This window comes from Cupressus sempervirens, chromosome 3 (genome assembly GCF_028749045.1).
Source record: "Cupressus sempervirens isolate cs-2001-9-10 chromosome 3, ASM2874904v1, whole genome shotgun sequence".
Taxonomy (NCBI): Eukaryota; Viridiplantae; Streptophyta; class Pinopsida; order Cupressales; family Cupressaceae; genus Cupressus; species Cupressus sempervirens.
In genome coordinates this window covers 134,229,896-134,251,426 of record NC_143120.1, presented here as the reverse complement: position 1 = coordinate 134,251,426, position 21,531 = coordinate 134,229,896, and the positions used below count along the sequence as shown (strand labels likewise).

General features: G+C 34.6%; 1 protein-coding gene across 4 annotated transcripts in view; it reads left to right on the top strand.

Moving 5' to 3' along the window:
- Window positions 1-21,531, top strand: part of LOC149565119 (3-hydroxyisobutyryl-CoA hydrolase-like protein 1, mitochondrial) — a 140,497-nt gene that overhangs the window by 79,973 nt on the left and 38,993 nt on the right. For all 4 annotated transcript variants that reach the window (XM_089818664.1, XM_089818662.1, XM_089818660.1 and 1 more), the window contains exon 8: window positions 20,677-20,798. In XM_089818664.1, the coding sequence (XP_089674790.1) occupies window positions 20,677-20,798 (122 nt within the window). The remainder of the gene's footprint in view (window positions 1-20,676; window positions 20,799-21,531) is intronic.

Here is a 21,531-nt window from a genome sequence, read left to right as displayed (position 1 = left end):
GTGTTCTTTTATATTTGTTAGATGTATTAGAGTTATTTTTATTATGGCTTCTTTGTTAATTATTATCATTTGAATAATATAAAGACATCTAATATTATTATTGTTATAGACAATGTCATTGTTTCATGAGTCAATATATATGTTTCTATCAAAATTATTAGATATCAAATGTCACTAGGGGCTTATTATAGTCCACCCCTCTTGAATTTTCTTGTCCTCAAGCAATAATCTAATAATAGATCCTACGAAGTGATTTGAAAGGGATTATCCCCATGCTCTCGAGTGATGACTGCTAATGTTGTGTGTTCTTGTTCCTCGACTCTTGCCTTTTTGTTTGGAGTTTCATCATCATATGTTAATTTTATTTGTCTGCCCTCTTTTATATCGATGACCATGCTTCCAAGGTTCATTACATCTAAAACATAAGCTTTTTGCTTTGAATTCTTCCATTTCGTGACATCTATGATCTTTGTTCCATGGTTCCTTGCAGTAGTAGCATGACTTACCTTCATGAATGTCTTTCACCTCTTTATTTTGATATGATGTTATGGATGTAGAATTCTTTGGCTTGTCCTTGCATGTATTAGACTCAATTTTCTTGGCTTTTTTGACGGCTTCTTCAAGGTTTTGGGGCTCAAAGGGTTTCACTTGAGCTTTGACGGATTCTTTAAGTCCTTCCATGAATAAATGAGTGAGTTGACCCAGAGATAGATTTGGAACCATTACAAAAAGATCTTGAAATTGATTTGCATATTCTTCTACTAACCTTGATTGTTGTAGGTGAGTTAGTTGTTGGAAGTACCATTCAGGATCTCTTAGATCAAACGTACTCATCAATTTTTGAGTGAATTCACTATAGGAGGTAATTTTTTTGAGCCCCAACGAAACTTGGCCGTAGCGCCACCATTTATGGGCTGATTCTCTTAAATGAAGTATGACAAACTTGATAGCACCTTTTTCTGTCATAGGACTATAGGATAGATATGTATCTAACTTTTGGACCCATGATTGAGCAATTTCTTCACCTGACCCATTAAACATGGTAAATTTTCCTCCTTCTGAAGGTCTTCATCTACATGATGTTTCTTTCTATTTTCCATGAGTTTAGATTCATAGTATTCTTTAAACGGAATAAGTTGTCAAAGATTGGGGTCCAAGCTGGCATACATTTGTGCAATTTCTTCCATGTTGTTGGAGGTTGTTTCATTATCTACAATAGGTTCTTCTCTTGAAATTATCTAGGGGAATGTTTTTTGTGGGATTGAACTTTGTGACAAGGGTTCATTTTCCTCATGAGTGGAATGATTGGCCCTTTGTAAGTTAAGTCTCTCATTTTTATTATTAGTACTGCTTAATTTTTGTATAGCTTCCAGTAATACCTTATTGGAGTTTTCAGTCCTTTCAAATCTCTCGTTAGTTTGTTCTTTAAAGTTCCTTACTTCTTGGGCCAGTTCCCTTGCCATCGTTCTTTAAGGTTTGATGATGCATCAGTTCCACAAGATGACAAGATTATGCTCTGATGCCACTGTAATGTCCCCACTATTAGGGTTAGGTTGGGACACTAATACTTGCAAAATAAATGTTAGGATTAAATACAAATAAGTAGGAATATGTTATTTTGTCTTTTATTCTAGCCATTATCTATTTCTTGTGTAGCCATTTATAGAGGGTTACTCATCTCTTGCATTGGCACGGTAGCCATTTATATGAGGATCCCACTTCCGGTACTGGCACTACAAGATTTCATCAATTCAATCTTAGCCATTTATATAAAGACGACTTCTGACTCTACACTGGCACAAAGCCATTTATATAGTTGAGCAAAGTCCTTATATTTGTACCGTGGATTCTTAATTAATTTTGTGAGAAATATATATACCAAATAATTAAGTAATTTATATTTCTAAATATCAGTTAAAAATAAATGAATTATAATATCTTTTAATAATATGCATATCTATTTATGTATATATATAGATACTCATTTAATATCTTTGTATATATATTCTCTTAATTTCCTACTCATAATGCACTACGAATGTTCATTATATTAATACACTTGCCTTATGTGCTATGATCAATTCCATATGGGGCGCCCACATCACCATGTACTTACCTCTGCCACTGATTGTACCTCTTCCTTCGCTGCAATCCTTCCTAGCTGGTGTATATAATAATATGATGGCTCTTGCCCCATGTTACTTGCTTGTCTTGTCACTTTCCACGTCTATGTGTTGAGTGTCTAGCTGCCCCTCATATCCTGCTTTACTTTGTCTCCTTTTGTAATCCGTTTCTATCCTTTTCACTTTGTGGCATGTCCAAGGAGGCTTGCTGAATCGGCAGGTGGAAAATCTTTATTTGTTCGCTGCCCTCCTTTTGTATTTCATGTGCTCGATCTTAATATATGGTGACCTTGTCACCTCACCACCCTTCTAAGGGTTGCCATAAACATATTTTATTATGTTCTATTCATATGATTACATTTAGTGGTTAATCTACTTCCTCAATCATTTAATAAATTTATAGTGTTCTTTTATATTTGTTAGATGTATTAGAATTATTTTTATTATGTCTTCTTTGTTAATTATTATCATTTGAATAATATAAAGACATCTAATATTATTATTGTTATAGACAATGTCATTGTTTCATGAGTCAATATATATGTTTCTATCAAAATTAATAGATGTCGATGTTCCCTTGAGTTTCCGGGACGGGGACGACAGGGGACAGTTGGACGGGTTTCCAGGATGGCAAATTTTTTTGCCGATTTTGGGGACGGCCGGGGATGGCAAATGGGGACGACAAAATGACATTTTGTATATTTTTAAAAATTTTGTGTGTTAAAAAATTGGGGATGGATGCAAGTCCCCAGGACGGGGACGTCCCCATCCCTGAAATGCGGACTTTTTTGTGGGGGGGGGGGGGGGGGGGGCGGCGGGCACATCCTCGGGGAACACAGATAGATATCAAATGTCACTAGGGAGTTATTACATAGTAGCCATCCTCATCTATCTCTTTGCTACTAGGCTTGATATCAGCGTCACACTCAACTTCATCTCACATTTTGTGACAGCTCCTAAGGCTGATCATTCGATGACAACAAAGCGTGTGCTTTGATATGTGAGGGCACTACAAATTTTAGACTCTTTTACTCTCAAAGTCCTGAGCCTAGACTCAGTGGGTTCACAGATTCAAATTAGGTAGGCTCTATTGATGATAAAAAGTTAATTTCTGGATAAGTGTTTAGTTTGGGATCCAGTGCTATCACAATTAAGGTAGGTTGTGAAGTTGTTTGGCTTCGTTGGATGCTTGGGGATATGCAGATGTCACTAGCAGGACCGACCACTTTGTTTGTTGATAATGAAGGCGTTATCAAGTTAGCATGAAATCCAGTCTTCCATTGACGAAATAACATGTGGATGTTCACTGTCACTACATACGACAATTGGTTGAAGACGAGACAATAGATTTGCAATATGTTCGTACCATGGATTAGACTGCAGACATTCTCACCAAACCTCTTGGTCTTGATAAGCTTGTTAACTTCAGAGGACAACTTGGCATTGTGCATAGATTAACCATTCAGAGATGGTGTTATGATAATAGATAGCTTCTATTATTAGTTAATGGTTATGTATTTGTTGTCTATTGTAAATATTAGAATGTTTCTAATAGTAGTTAGTCTATAGTTATCTGTTAGCTTTCTTAAAGCTTTCTTTTAGCTATAATAGGTAGTTTCCATTCTTTACGATCGTTTCTTAAGGAAACATCATTTCATTCTTTTGTATATATTGACATCATGGTCTCTGTTAATAACAAGCAAGTTTTTTACCAATTACTTGGTGATAAAGGAGTGGAAGCCTTTGGAAGCTTGAGTGTCAACTTCGATTTCTTTTCAATGTTCAAGTCTTTCAAGATAGACTTGGGAATCTATATAGCTTTAGTGTTTTATTTTCCTTTGGATGCTTTAGAGTGCATTTCTTCAATGATGGATTTAGGAACCCTTATTTGCTTTAATTTAGCTCTTTGGTTAGTGAACCTTTGTGGTCTCTTGAATGTTTTTCCTTTCTTAGCATTTACGTGTTGATTATAGAGGATATGTTGACCTTCATTTATAAATGGATTCTTGTGTTTGTTTTTAGGTTGTACATCCAAATTGCTTCCAAAAGACTTGGGACTGTGGTCCCTTGAATGTTTTTCTTTTCTTAGCGTTCACGTATTGATCATAGAGGATATGGTGACCTTCATTTATAAATGGATTCTTGTGTTTGTTTTTAGGTTGTAAATCCAAATTGCTTCCAAAAGACTTGGGACTTGGTTAGTGGACCTTTGTGGTCTCTTGAATGTTTTTCATTTCTTAGCGATCACATGTTGATTATAGAGGATATGGTGACCTTCATTTATAAATGGATTCTTGTGTTTGTTTTTAGGTTGTACATCCAAATTGCTTCTAAAAGACTTGAGACTTGTGGATGAAGAAGACTGAAATGACCAGTTTAGATGGTTGAGTGGATGTATATTTGTCAAGGATGAGTGCCCTTGTTGATCTTGAGATATATTGGGAGAAGTAGATGATGAGCTAGGAGTGGAAGTAGTAGAGGGAGGAACATAAGGTTCCAATATAGATGGAAGGTTTGTAGGCTTTAGCTTAGATGGATAAGGACCAAGGATGGATTTGGAAGATGCAAATGGATAATGGATAGAGATATTAACATCTTTGGAGTAAGTGATGTGACCAAGGCCATCAATAGACTCATGAGTAGCTTTGATAGGAGCGACACCGTTGTTAAGAGAATTTGAAGCTTGAGCATGATTTTGAAGTGAGTATGGAGAAGTAGAACAAGAGGGGACACTTTGATCTTGACAAGTCTCTTTGGATAGCATAGCACAGTGACTTTTCTCATGATTTTCAATCTACACAATAGTGGAATTAGTGTCTTCATCATACTTAGGAGGTGGATAAGACATAGGATATGGAAGGGTGAAATCTTGAAGGAGATGAAAGGGTGCTTGATCTTGATCTTTCTACACATTTGTATCTTTAGCCTTTTGAGCGTGCTCTTGACATGGAGCCACTTCTAAGGACAAGGAGAATGTGAGGTTTGCATGGTAGGATCTTGAAGAGATAGTGAAGGATTAACTAAAGTGGGCATAGTAAGCAACATAGTTTGCATAATCACCGAAGAATCAACAAGTTTCTACTAATTGCTGAGTTTTTTTGACCAACGATTTTTTCCTGGATTTAATCATGACTTGGCTGGCAAAAAAATTGTGGAGTATTTCTGAAAAAATTGCGGAGTTTTTCTAAAAAAATCATCAATTAATTGGCGACTTTTTGACCAAAATCAGAGAGCTTTTCAAAGAAACCCCTTTTTTTTCTAAAACTTTTTTTTTTCCATTAGAAAAAGGCAAAAAGCCTATATATTATGTAAAATAGAGAATTACAATATGCTAGTAGAGTTAGGAAGAGGAAGATGTGATTGTAATGTATTTACTTCTAGTTTGACACAAACTATTTATTATTTTGCTTCCTGCCATCAACTTTCCCCATTAGAATGCTATTATTTACCCACTATGCATTTATATATATCTAAACTCTACTTGTTTCTTTTGTGTTCTCTTTAATTAACTCATTACATGCATCTTCTTGTTGAATTTTGCAAAATAAAAAATGTATGTTTAATTAGATTTAATTGGTTGTTTAGGTTCTTGAGTTTTCTCGAGTTTTTTTTGAAAAAATGGCCGATTTTTTCTCGAATAAACTTTTTGGGGCTTGGCGAGTTGTTGTTGAGTGAGATTTTTCCAACTATGGTAAGGATAGCATCGCATGCAAGTTGAGAATCTTTAGTCTTGGTAGCATGGAAAATATTTGCAGCCAAGTGAAGATTAGCTCGAGTTTCTTTTAGACACAGTCCTTGAGGGTACGCATAGTTAGTGCATAAAGCATTTGGTTCTTTATTTGATGGAGGCATGTTCAAAAGGTTTGAAGTTTTGGAAAGTTCATGCATGTTGGAAGAAGTGGAGGTATCAAGGAAACCTCTACTAGACATAGGTTCATCAATACGATTTTGCTGAAGAGAAGTATCCTCATCACATGAGTCCATAGGGTTTGAAAGATCAACTACCTTTTCATCAATAAGATGTTGAATTTTATGTTTCAATACCATGCAATTTGAAGTACTATGGTTATTGCATTGATGGTAGGCACAATAGGGTTCAAAGCATGTCACCGCATATGAGAAAGATTTAGGCAATGTGATGAGTTTATTATCAAGTCGTGTTTCCAAAATGACATCATAGAAATATTCCAAAGGAGTGAAAGTTCTCTCAAAAGTTCTTTTAAACGATTTGCATTCCATAGCGGTAGATAGAAAGTCAAGCATGAAGGAGACTAGAGGAAGCTAATAAGGTGATACAAGCTAACTTGATGTCCAAACTAGAGAGGTAGCAATGCGAGAGTGGCTTGTCAAGAAAAGTTTCTAAGCAATTTACGACACTAGCGACTCGAGTCAAGAGCTAAGCAAGAAGCCAAATAACCAAGTAGATAGAGCAAGCGAGATGACAAGTGAACAACTATGCCCATCAAGTAATGTAATCAAGAGATCAAGGTAGCCATTTCAGCAAAATAGACTCTATCATGTAGATTTCAGACCCAAGGACCATGGTAAACCAAGTATAGATACAAGCCAAGAACAAGTTTGTAGCAAGAAAAATCAAGTTTAGCAACCATGCCAGACAGTACAGTAAGCTAGGTGACAGTTGGACAACAAAAAATGTTGTACTACACTTTGTAAGAAGTTGTGCGATACTTTAGTCCAATACTATACTTTCCAAGAGGTCATACTACAGTTTACAAGAAGCAGTACTACACTTTGTAAGAAGTCGTGCGATACTTTGTAAAACCTAGAAGTATCGTACGAGATTTTGCACGCATCAACATGATAGTATGCCAATTTGATAGAAAAGACAACTTTTGAAGTGTTTTTGCTCAAAAGATTTGATTTGGTTGAGTTTTCTGTCCAAACAGACTGTTTTAGTTGCAGTTTTGATAGCCAAGTAGCAAGTTTTGATAACAATTGTGAGGAAAACACGTCTTCAAGCAATTGGACAAGGGACAAAGCAACCTTGCCAATGCTCATGCACTTGGGAAGTTTTAGAACCAAAAATCCTATAAGGACTACTGTCATATGTATGTTCAATAAATTTCCATAGGTCTAGCACAAAATGAGAACATGCCAAGAAATATCTACTTAAAGGTCTTGGTTCATTACTCAATACCTTGGCCCACGCTTGTTGCCCCCTTGCCTTACACAAAGTAGTTTTCCATAATAGATGTTGGCTTTGTCATGGAAGTGCTATTAACACAACAAAAGGGACACAAATGTGAGTGTAAAATCGTGGGTTGATCCGGGTAGTCCACTAGGATCGATCCTTGCACCAAGATGTTAAGCGAATAATAAATGTAGCTTCTGAATCCTAAAGTGTTTAGAAAGAGTTTTTCTTTTTCAACACCCTGCTTGCACTTGATAATAGGACACCTTATCTTGCAATTAGTAATGAACCTCAAGCATTCTCACCTAGTGATTTCTTCATGGTCCTAGTCCCACAAGTACTCTCCTTAGATGAAGACAAGTGTTACGTCCCCAAGGCTTTGGCATTTGTCAAGGGGTTTATGATTATAGTGGGTTGGGTTAGTTGGGCTTTGCTCATTCCCATTTTAGGTTGTTCCTATTGGTATCTTTCCACGAATAACAAGGCCTCTAAAGGTAATATCTCACTAGGAGATTGAAACAAAATGGATCCGCACCAAAGAGGTAAAGATTTCTGATTCACCTTAGAAGGTGAAGAGCATACTCTCCTATTCCTTAGTGCTTCCCCCAAACATACCAGGAAGATCAATTAAAACTAGTAAAAAGTAGAGTATCTCACTCACTTTCGAGATCCAATGAAGGGTCATGATTTTTGATTCACCTATAAGGTGAAGAGCCCACTCTCCTACCAATAATGAACCCTGCTCACAAGTTTTATGTGTCGAATGAAATGAAACAACTAGTATCATGCTTGTAACATCCCGATTTCTCAGGTGTAAATTAATATCCATCATACTCAAAGAATACAGTTACTACTTCGTTTCATAGCAAAACAGTTATATCATTCAGGTTCATGTGAATAAGATTTACCGTTAAAAATCAGTTAGACAAAATTTCTTAACTAAAAACTTTAAAACACCATCAAATGAAATTACTATAGAAATTGAAAACCACATATCTCGAAAAATTGAGATCGAATCAAACTAGGGATGCTTCTAAAACCAACCAGGTTAGTCCACAAATACACTATAGCAATTTCACATGACAACTATCATCTAAATATCACTATCTTAAAATCAAATGATAATTTTAATTAAATACCACTATATTTTAAATTAGGGCATCACATAACATTGTATCAATTAGGGCATCATTTACCATCGGTTCATTTAGAGCTTCTAGTGCCGCTATATCACTTAGGGCTTCTGCAACTACGGATTCAATTAGGGCTTCCGATACCATTGATTCAAATAGGGCTTCCAATACCATGGATTCAATTAGGGCTTCCGATATCACTGATTCAAATAGGGCTTCCAATACCACAGATTCAATTTAGGGCTTTTGATACCACTGTATCAATTAAGGTTCCAATCATCTCTTAATCAAATAGGGCTTCAAATTCCTTTCCCTCCGAACATTTAACTGTGACAGTATCTCAGGATTATAAATATGCTTATATTTGATATTCATATAAATAAAAAGCAATCCATGAATCTATCTCTTAGATCTAGATGTAAATAACAGTAACAATGAAATAACTCAATTAATTTTACCTTCTTGTATATTAATCATAAAAGTGATAATATTTGTTTCCGACAACTAATTGAATGTATAACTTATCTTTGTTTGATGCGCGTCCAGTAACTTGTGGAGAGATGAAACATTGTCAGGGGTTTTACCACCCAACTTCGGACCAAATCTTATCTCCACACAATCTCTACGAGAAAGACCCTCCCTACTCGGAATAGACAGGGGTCATATTGCCATCCACTGAGCTTCCTAGTAATTAACTCACCATACGACTTGGTAGCAGGAGATCACAATAACAGGGATATGCATGAGATATTAATTAATTCATATTAAATGATAAATATTGAAATGTCATAACTAATACTGATTCATTTTATTGATGATTCATTTCTCACACCTCATCACCCATCTTCTTGGCTACACAACTAGGTGAGTTCTAGGTAGTCGGAATTCTCAGAGCAGACGACTCTATCAACTATCCAAGAAGACTATACACATCCATCATTTCACCTTCGGTGTCTTAAAGATTTCAAAATTGAATGTTTAATTAATTTAATCATAACTGATTCCTCTACTGCATTCTTGCAGAATAACTCCACCTCTTCACATTTTTCATGGCTTCGGTGTCGGTGAATTCTTTGGTGTTACAAATACTCTGAATATGTTTGGAAGTTTTATAAATACATGTGCATTGATGTGGATTTACGTATTCATTCAAGTTTAATACAACTGCCAAAAGAATTTCACAATGATATATATATATATATATATATATATATATATATATATATATATATATATATATATATATATATATATATATAGACACACTCAGAGATACTGGGTGAATGATCTCATAGACTTTTCAAGATACAAACAGCTGGTATTATAATTTGATCTCTATTTAACATGCCTAGTCGACTAAGGATGGATATCCAAACATAGAGAAAGGATTTAAAAAAAAAAGAACTTATTTAATTTATTTTTGTTAGAAGTTGTAATCTTTCCTTGGTGTGTTTATAAACCAAGGTTAGAACTCCTTTCTTTATTGTTATAATATATTAGGATATAAGCCAAGGTATCCTAATATATTTCTTTTTTGTCCTTTTTCCACTACATCTTATTTTGTCTTCTAGTGGAATATGTGAGGACAAATATTTATTGTAATTTGTAATTTAGATTATTCCTCCTTAAGAGGAATCTCACACTTGGCCTCACACACTTATGAATGGTGGCATTCATAGACATGGGAGTTACATTCTAACTCCTCTCTATCATCTCTATTTAAGAGATGACTCTCCTCTCTTATTTCTTAAGAATGAGGTTTCTTCCTCTTTTCAATTATTGTATGAGCGATTGCTCTCTCTTTCTTTCTCTCTTCCTTCTTAGGCTTTTCATGCCTCATTCATAATGTCACAAGGGGTTTTCTTTGCTTTCCCCTTTCCAAATATCTTGTCTCATGGTGTTGGATCTTGAAGCTTTCTCTCTCCTATCTTATGGTAATATCTTTTCATGCATTAACTCACTTAGATTCTTTCTTGGTTTTGCTTATTTACATATTTCTTTTTTCATTTCTAACATGGTATCAGAGCAGGTTAATCTTTGTTTTGAGTGTTTGCATGAAGGTACGATTCGAAGGAGACTCTTGAGAGAGATTTCACTAATTTCTTCTTTAATCTTCTTAAAGATGGAAGAAATTGAATTTTTTTTTGAGTTTGGCTGGTTTACCGCCAAACCTGATTAACTTTTGTGTGCTCTAATTTATGCAGGTTACTTCTTATTTTCTATTAGTTTTTATCTAACCCCCTTTGGAAGGCTTGCCGCCAAAGGGTTTTCCTTATAAGCCACTCTGTGCTCTTTTGATATTTGTTTTGCCTGTCCTCCCTCCTGCTTTTGCCTTTTATTAGCATTATGCTTTCCTGCAGATACATTATTTTATGTGCTCCAGAAGTCTCTTTCTTCCATATAAGAAACCCCCATATTGTAAACGGTCATCAGAGAACGTTCCCAAGTTCATCTGGGAGGACCGACCTTAAATTTTGGTTGTGATTTCAGATATAAGAGTGTTTTTGGGTTTAGAGCATAAACATAGTTTTTTTTGGCTCAGAGGAAATACAAAGTGGTGGAAATGAAGATCTCTGTTAGGATGAACAAACTATGGCTTCTAGCGCTGACTGGCTTTGTGCTCTGCATGTCTCTATCAGAAGCCATAGGTGTTAACTATGGAACGCTTGGAGATAATCTGCCACCTCCTAGCCAGGTGGCGAAGTTTCTTCAGACCACCACTATTGATAGAGTGAAGCTTTTTGGTGTAGATCCCGCTGCACCATATATAGATACATTTTTTTCGAAAATACAGCATATGATTGCTGATTATTTTGCGTTGGACTCAGTGGAGCATGCGCGGGCTGATTGTGAGGTTCTTGTTACCGGTTGTTGCTGGTGCCCGTGGGGTTGTATTGTTGTCCTCGTTTGTAACACCTGTGGGTGACGTGGCGGCGGATCCCGTGCACCACCCTTCGGATGAGGTCCACGTGGGTGCCCAGGTGGAGTTTAGTTTTTGGGCCTGTTGGTTTCTCTGTAATGTTAAGTTTATCTACCACTTGGCTGTATTTATCTGTGAGAAATGACAGCAATTTTGAATATCTTTGGGCATCATTATGAAGTTTCAATATTCCCACTCTGTAGTTTATAACAGCTGTTCTGACAGTAACTATTTTTGAAAATTTTGTTTGATTCTTTATTTTAAATTTTGGAGCCCTATTTCAAGCATACCCTCAGCAGAAGCCTCGCTGTTAGAATAGATAATCCAAGCAACATCATTAATGGTGTTTTTGGGGCTAAGTGGTTGAACAGTGTTTTTTAATTGATGATAAATTAAGTGGTTGGGAGAGATGGTTTTTAAAAGGTTTTTTTGTTGTTGATGCAGAACGCATGCTGTGCCTACCTTAGTTCTGGTGAAGTTTTGTGTTCTGATGAGTTTTTTTTTATTTGAGATTTTGGGGCTTTGTTGTGCTGCCTCTGGAATCGAGATTTCATTTGAGTGTGTTTGTTCAAGAGGAAATTTTTTGGTCAGTGAGTAGGGCTGTGTGAAATTTTGTGCGGCAGTCAAGGTAGAAAGTAATAGGAAATGAAATTCATTTCCCATTGTTTTAGCTGATACCATTCCTCTTGTTCTTATGGTTTGGATCTCTGTCTTGTACGTTTTCAAAGAATTCGATTCTGTGGGTCCATCTGAATCTTCGCATTCGTCGAATGCTAAGTTGCTTTTGGCCCTGAAATCGACCATTAATGATCCATCTGGTTTTCTCTATGGCTGGACTGAGGCAAATTCTAGTAACCATTGTTCCTGGGATGGGGTTAAATGTGATGCTTCTGAGGCGCTGCAGTTTCGAGGAATGAGAAGGATGGGAGGATTATTATTAGAAGATTTGAGATTCTGATTTTGCTTATATTAATATTTCTTTTAAGTAACATCTTCTTTAAAATTCTTTTTTATTCTTTTCTTTTGCCATCAAAATTGTGGTGTAAAAATGATATGACTGAATTACTATTTAAGACACTTTGTCTTTATTCATCATATTCATTCTTCTTGATATATTTTTTATAGAAGTATCTTCTCAATGTTTTTTGTTAAAGGTAAATATTGTGACTTATCGTATATTTATTTAAGTATATATGGGTGCACACATATATATCCAAATAAATATATAATTTCATTTATGACTATTATGATTGAGAACTTGTTATATACCTTCACAAAATGAATTGAGTACTCATGTTTACCCTCGATGGAGTTTTATACCTGATATCTATATTTAGTTGATCTTCCTTAAATCTCTTCATTTTACTTAATTCTGATTGGATTATGAGTAATCTTACACATTTGCCTTCATTGTGATATTTTGATGTGCCCATAGTTGCACTTTTATGCTTTTATAGCATCGTTCTATGCCCATGTTGGCACTTTATGGTTTTATACCATTGATCTACATGATTTATGTGATATTTTTTTTTAAGTTGCATAGGGAGCTTAATAATTTTTCAAGGTTAACTATGTAGGTCCCCTCAGTATAACTGATACATAGTTTCCTTATCTGGCCCATGGGGTATCCCTCCATCCTATATTGGTGTGCACTCATTTTATATGGAGTTTGATCCTATCTGTTCCATTTTGATAGGATAATATTTTTATGGAGTTTCCCTCCATTTGGTTCTATTGGTTCCATTTTGAAAGATTGATATTTATATGAAGTTTCTCTCCATTTGATTCTATATGCTCTACTTTGAAAGGTTTATATTTATGGAGTTTCCCTCCATGTTGTTCCATTTTTGTTCCTCAATAAAGGGGATGTTATTATTGGAGTTTTCCCCTCCAAATTCAGATAATTTGATCCAATTTGAAGGCAATATGTTGTTCTATCCTCATAATCCATTCTTTTGATTATCCTAACACAAATCATGATAATTCTACTTTGATCAGCATGTCTCTCCTTTATGTTATTTTCATATATTAATGTGATAATGATCTGCATACATTATTGCTTAGATCATGAGTCATGCATGTTATGGAGGGACGCCCCCATTAGCTTGCAGTGGGATGATTCATTAAGTGGATTGTCTATATCCACGTGATTAATGCAATATTGATGCAAGTATCATGTTGGCCTTGTCTATGGTCATTTGTGCATTAGTATAATATATTTTTCATGAGAACACTGATCAAAATTTTTTCATACTGATTATATTTTGATCATATACTTTAACTTGATATCAGGTTATCTCCATTGTTTTGTCGTAACATGTTTTACTCATTGTTTCTCTATGAGAGTTTTATTATCCTTATTCAAAAGGATTTCGAATTTGCATATATGATGGCATTCTACTTGTGGATAGTTGTCTTGTTTTTTGTTCTCTACTTTTTCAGGTGATCCATCAAGGAACCTTCTCAATTTTTCACATATTGAGATGTGTCTATGCTTCCACTTGACTCATGTACTTCTCTTGGATCTGCAAATGTACCATATGGCTTGAAGACAATCAAATTACTTCATATTGAAGATTAAGTTGCAGATTTTTGTAAATTATGGGTTTAATACCCTTTGATCTAATTACCCCAAGTAAAGATTAAAGGGGGGTGTTAGAAGTTGTAATCTTTCCTTGGTGTGTTTATAAACCAAGGTTAGAACTCCTTTCTTTATTGTTATAATATATTAGGATATAAGCCAAGGTATCCTAATATATTTATTTTTTGTCCTTTTTCCACTACATCTTATTTTGTCCTCTAGTGGAATATGTGAGGACAAATATTTATTGTAATTTGTAATTTAGATTATTCCTCCTTAAGAGGAATCTCACACTTGGCCTCACACACTTATGAATGGTGGCATTCATAGACATGGGAGTTACATTCTAACTCCTCTCTATCATCTCTATTTAAGAGATGACCCTCCTCTCTCATTTCTTAAGAATGAGGTTTCTTCCTCTTTTCAATTATTGTATGAGCGATTGCTCTCTCTCTCTTTCTCTCTTCCTTCTTAGGCTTTTCATGCCTCATTCATAATGTCACAAGGGGTTTTCTTTGCTTTCCCCTTTCCAAATATCTTGTCTCATGGTGTTGGATCTTGAAGCTTTCTCTCTCCTATCTTATGGTAATATCTTTTCATGCATTAACTCACTTAGATTCTTTCTTGGTTTTGCTTATTTACATATTTCTTTTTCCATTTCTAACAATTTTCAACCCAATAATTATGTATCAGCTGAAGATAGCCATTAAACTCAGTAAACTCGATTCATGATTTATATTGCTTCTATGGTATTCTCTTTGTTTGAAAATAAGAACATCTTTTTTTTTTTTTTTTAGTCGGCTCATCCTGGGAAAATAAAATAAGAATATATTATTATTAGAACGCATGACTTGGGTTTCATTTGTTCTTGCCCTCTTGCAAATCTGAGGCTTGAATCCAACTTCTATCTGATAGCTACAACAAAGTCATAGTATTTGCTATATCGCAGGGATATGGGTGCAAAAAGTGTGACCCATAGTAGGGTATTTTTTTCCTCCCGCGGCTTGAATAGAAGAACTCCCATGGTCTCCATTGCTAAGTTCTTGTTGATGGTGAAGAAAGGAAAAGGATTTAGTTCGAAAAGGGCTAGATATGAATGCTGAAATTATTCTGAGATTAACTTTGCTTGCAAAGCTCCAGCAAATGTAAGGTAGAGGTAAATTGCAATATGAAGAAGAGAGTTATCTCCAATACAATCAATGGTATTCTAAATAATGGCCGGCTATGTCTAATCGGCTACCTTCAGTTATAAAGAAAGCTATTCGAATTCCCAAGATGACCTTTCGAATAGATCAAAAATTTCAAATTAAAAGGTAAAATAAAAATGTTGGAGAAAGATTTTAAAACAATTTGACTTGCCAAAATATAAATCGATTAGCTATGCTAAGTGTTATCATTTAAGAGCAAAGAATATTAAATTGAAAAGAATAAAGTTGGAAGGTTGTAATTTGAAAATAATAATTGAAATGTTATTATAATTCGAACATTAATAAAATCTTATATGAACAAGCAACATTACTTTATTAATTATTAAATTATAATAGTGCCAAATCATTTATACATATATGAATGTTTATAAATATTAATCAAAATAATATGATGAAAGATATATTAAAATCCTTTGAGATATGTTTATATATTTTAACTTAATTACTTTAATTAAATTATTTATTTAAATAACTCATGTGGTTCCACAGATGTATCCTGTTTCAAATCGCTAGGTCCTCTACCTGTCTACCTAGTGATGGTGATGCCCTGCCTAATTCTTTTTTGACAATGCTTCCACCCTTGCGACATGCTCCCTACAAGGAATTTCTATGTAATTAAATTATAATTTTTTTAATCATAAATAATCATAACAATTAACCTTTCATCTTAATTCCATGAATTCACGATTAACGATCAACTAACATGTCATCTTCACTTGAATTCATAACGACCAGCTATCTTACCATTTCGTCGGATTATATCAAATTAAACTGTCAACTAACTTCATGCGAACCTCAATGGCTATATTTCAAGCTAGGTCAAAAATTGGGATGTAACAATGCTGTACTTGAAATGAAATCAAATACATAAAAACTTTTTTTTTTGTTTTGCTTGGGCATCCCCGCAAACACGTTAGTAGCCCTTTTATCTTTGATAAACATTCTTTTGTTTTATCAAGCAAGTAATAAACAATCCCTACAAAACAACCAAGTTAAGGCATCAAAAAGGTTAGTAAATCTGAAAGAAGCCCTGCAAGTCCACTGGTTAGACTGTCAAGAAACCAGAACACTTGAAATAAGAAGCCTTGAATCCGAAAAATGCAAATAGAACTTGATTTAGCTAACCAAGACTGAGTGAGCGACACTTTTGGCTGCACAAGTATCATACAACACTTTTGGTTGCAAAAGTATAGTATGACACTTCTGGTTGCAGAAGTATCGTACGACACTTCATTGTATAGCCAGGCGATACTTTCTACCTGTGTGGTACTTTGTGTTAATGTAGGCGGTAGAGTGCAAAAGGATGTGTGACATAATGTATAAAGGAGTGCAATACTTTAACTGGTAAAGTATCACACAATAGTATCACATAGTAGTAGGAGAAAGTGTCACATGATATTGGGAGAGTATCACACAATATTTTCGTCTGCAAAAAAATAAAAACGCGAAACAAACAACTAGAAAATGACAAAAATGCAACAACAATAGCTAGACAAGGTTGTCTAGTCCCACGGTGGGCACAAAAAATGTATACACAAAATTGTATGCTTCTCTAAGTCCTATCCAAGGGATCTCATGGATTGAGAAGCTTGAATGGCGACTTAGAACTCCCTAGTCATGACGTGCAAAGGGTGCAAATGAAGTGTTGTGGCTCTCAAATGAGTTTAGATATGTAGCCCCTTGCTAGGTGCACCATGAAATGGGAGATTTGAAGACAAGAGCAATGGTGCTAGTGTCCAAGAACCAACATGAATGCAATGCAACATGAAATTAAGCTAAGAGAATGTAGGATGCAAAGCTAAATGAGCAAGAATGAAGTGTTACAATCCCCCAATTTAAGTTAGATGAGCTATTCTAATGCATGAGAAGGAAAGCTACACTATATGCCATTATGTGGAAATGAAAACGAGGATGAAGTAATGCAACAATGCCACAATCTCTCCAAAGCTCCAAAGAGTACCTGAGATTCCTATAGCATAACGTTAGTAAAAGTATGAGTGTTATGAGATGAGGAGAGAACTCTTCCTTTTAAAGAAAAATGGACGATGGAGATCATGAGGCAAGAGAAGTCTAATCAAGGATGGAGAATGAAAGTGGAGTGATCTATGGGCACAAGCATTTCCACCAATCCCAATTGAGAGTTGACTTTTTTGCCCCATGTGAGGCAAAAGGCTTTTTCTTTTATTTTAAAAGTGGTAATAATGCTTTATGTGTGCACAATTTAGGATAAGTGGGGAGTGGGGTCTTTTATGTAATTAAAGGGGGACAAGTTCCTTTTAATTAAATAAGAACTTAGAGTGTTCAAACTATAGGATAAAATCAAATAAATTAGTTTTTGAGGATTTGATCAAAATAAGTGATTAATACATTTAGCAAAAATGCTAGAAAGGGGGCTAATAGTTTAGATGACCATTTTTGGGTGATCACACCACCTTCATTCCACCATCTCGTCTCTTTGGGTTTCTAGAAGAAAAAGTTGCAGCTGCAATACTTGTGATAGAAATGGGGTTTAGTAGCTGTTGCAAAGGTCACTACACACACACACACACACACGCGCGCATAATTTTTAATGTATATGCATGATTTTGTACTTATTTTAATATTATGCTACTCATCGTAATCATCTTTGTGATATTTTTGATATTCATGTTGCAATTTTTCTATGTTCAAGTATTTGGTATTATAGTTTGGTAGTTGTTATATTATTAATTTATTATACATCATTTCATAACTAGCATAACAATTACTATATGTAGAGTATATTAAAACACCTTCCCACCCCTCACTGTCCCTGTCGTCCCAAAATTGAAGCCCTTTTTTCCCTGTCCTAAAAACCTGTTCCAGTGTCTTGGCATCCCTTAGTGCCCGTGTTACATTGTAAATAACCAATATTATTAATCATAATACTAGGAATTATATGCCAACAGTCGAACTAGTGCTTAAGTGGGTTCGGACTAAGCATACACTGCAATCTGTAATCAGTGAAGTACAAATGTTATAAACCAAGGAATTCCTCAAACATCTTCTCATTTGTCCACTAAAATCAATGAACCCTAACTAAACTTTGAGAAGTAGAACTATAAACCAAGCAGTTGAATCTCATACACAGTCTTAACTTAAAATGAAAATTGTATATTAAGTTCAACTTCAACATAGTCTTCGCAACTGGTTCTGATTTCCTCCTAATACTTCTTCTTACTATCTAATGGTTAACTTCTTTTAAATGAGAAGGCCAAGTTCTCTCAAGTACAATGAAGGGCCCATATTGTAGGGTTTGTTACAACCACCACTTAAAAATATTTACTATCATCCAATGAGATGATTACCAATTTTTGAATATATATCTTTGCAGGGATTAACCAATAAGAAAACTCATCGTAGTAATATATTAATTGCCTTCCACATGTCAACTTGTGAATGAGTCTAGTTGGATGAACTTGGACATGTCAATTTTGAATCCTTTGATTGGTTGAATTTGACCAACCATTACCTCAGCTTGCACAGCTCTCAAAGTGTTCTTGTTTCTTCATCTTTGTTTTAACTCCACTTTATCATCATCATTTTGGAAATTGTTACCTCAGAATTGTTATCAGAACTTCGGGATATTTGGAGATGCATCGGATTAGAATTCTAGATTTCTTATTCCAATCATGATCGTTTGACTTAGAAACCCCTTCTGAGATGCTTTTCACCAATGCAGTTTCTTGGTTCTAATTTTTCTTTCTTGAATCTGTTTTGATTCCTTAATTCTGATCCTAGGAAACACACATTTATTTCTGCTTTAAATTCACCTTTTCATCTTCTCTTAGTTCCTCTGAAATGTCTTGGGCCCAATGAAAAGAGGACATGAGACAAGGTCATACAAAACACCCACACTGATAGCAAAATCCTCCAAAACAGAGTCCTGTGCTTGAAATGACTGGACAATCTCACCCGTACCCAAGACCGGCACACTGCAACTAGAAATATTTAACCACAGACCCGCCTCCTCCAAAGTAGCCGTGACAAGCACCCTCAGAAAACCCAACCTCCCAAGCAACCTTGACAACTCTAAGAGCTCGACAGAGGGTGATCCACATGTAAAGTATTAAAAAAAAAACCACCAAAAAATGATGCAGAGGGCAGACTGAGGAACAAAAGCATCCTTCCAATCACCACCCACAACCAACGAATATGCACAATAACCGCCGTCTCTCCCACGCTCTCACCATCGTAGTTATAGATTATTGTTAAATTTATTATATTATTATAATTGTAACAGTATACATAATTTTATTTATAATGTTCAATAAATAAAATAATAGAAAATATACATTGTAATATAAATAGACCAGCAGACTAATAGTTTAATATTTATCATTTTTACAATTGATAAATGCTAATATATGAATATTATATAATTATTCTATATGTTGTCGACAGATTAATTTTGTAGACTATACTTATAGGTTAATAACTTAATTACTAACTATAAATATTGTATCTTTAATTCATTATAATATTATATAACATATAATTGTTTACTTTATATTTATTTATTTTTGATTCGTAAACAGCTGAAGCCTAGATTAATTATTGTTATTTATTGGAATTAATTATTTTTGTTTTAAGTGAGTTCAAACCCAAGACCTCCCACATGAGAGGCTCACAAGTTACTGTTATGTTGTAGGCTCTTGCCTATTTACTTTATATTTATTATTTTACTTTAATTTAATTTATTAAATTACTTATGAAATTCAAACAATTACTATTACAAATACACAAATTCTCAGTTCTTGTTTTTAGGATACTAATTTGTATATATTTTTTGTTGAATGTATCCAAATATCCATAGACCTGATCTGTCAACTTACTGTATGGTAACAAAAATTTAACCTACTGAAGGGTGTTTAAATCTTAGAAGAGTTCATGTTTTACGAAGAAGTTGGAAGATGGCTATACAATATTGTAATGGGGTCTTGGTCAACCCACATATTAACTATGAAATTTTCCATGAAATTCATCTTCCTTCTGCAGTAGTAAAATCTAAGGTTAGAGAAGTTAGACGCAATAGCAATGGTCTTTTCTGCATGTACCGGACCACCATTCAGGCAAATTCATTTCAATATTGTGTCAATAACTTAAATAGAAGCACCTTTTATAATAAAATCTTCTACGTGTTTGAAGAGGTTGCTGCGATTCCTGCTAGTACAGTTTCCAAGTTTGCCTCGTTGTTGTATTTGACACCAGAGACGAGGGATCCCTTTAAACAAATTTACATTTAAATTTTATAGGAACAAAGTTAACCCCTACATTCTCTGGGTTGCTATCATATGCCTCATTAAAATTTAATTTCACAAAATTCTTTCAAGGGGTCTTCCCGTTCTCCTCACTTAGGTTACCTTCTTTCTGATTACCTTTTTGATTTACTGTTTTGGTCTCTTTCAATCCTTTACTGGTGGATAAAATATTATAATTTTTACTCGTGGACAATTAAATTTTATTTGCTATAAATTGGAATTAATGTCAAGTAGTTGTAAATTTTTAAACATAGAAAACCTAAACATTTGAAATTAACAGAGGATTAAATGGATTGAAGAGCGGATTGGATCATTGGCTACGGAGGATCCATCAGTGGTTAAAACTGCTTTGGAAGAATATTCAGATGTTGCTGTTCCAGATGCAAAAAGCTGTCTTCGGAGGTTGGTAGTTTCATGGGCTTTAGTTTCTTTCTTGGTATCTTTACGCTAGTTGAGTAGTCCTAGGGATGTTTGATTTTTGGCCTCAAAATTCTAAGAAGAATAACTTTCATGTTTTGCATCTTCAATTCCCTAGATGTAGGCATTTTAAAAATCAATGACAGTGAGGTTAACAATTTTGAAAGTGGATATTATGAACAGTTTATTCATATTCATGGAGAGAATAATATAAATATAAAATCATAGATTGACAGAAGCAAAATATAAAATCATCTTTTGAATGTGACCATTCACACAAGCTTATCTAGGTTTTCTTTTAAAGCACAAAAATATCCAATATCAGTATCTCATTTCAATTTATGGATCTTTGCCTGCACATCATTTATTAAATATTGTCATGTTGTTTTTTTTGAATATTGTCTTGTATCTTAGCCTAAAGGGTGTGAGAAAATGGCACTAGAGCTGAATTTTGTGCATACTTAATGCTTTGTGTTAAATTAATAGTATAGTGTATAGCAGAACTCCACTTTTCACCTCAGATCCTGGTGTAGATAGATTCATGTTCTGCGATCAGTTTGCACACTCAAGACTTTCTGATTCTGATACCATTTGATGTAGATAAAAAGCAATCACCCTTGTCTGCAACACTCAATTCAACAACTCAAAAGTAAAACAACACTTTGTTATTGACTGCTCGTATGGACTGCAACAATGAAGCAAATATACATTTCAAGAA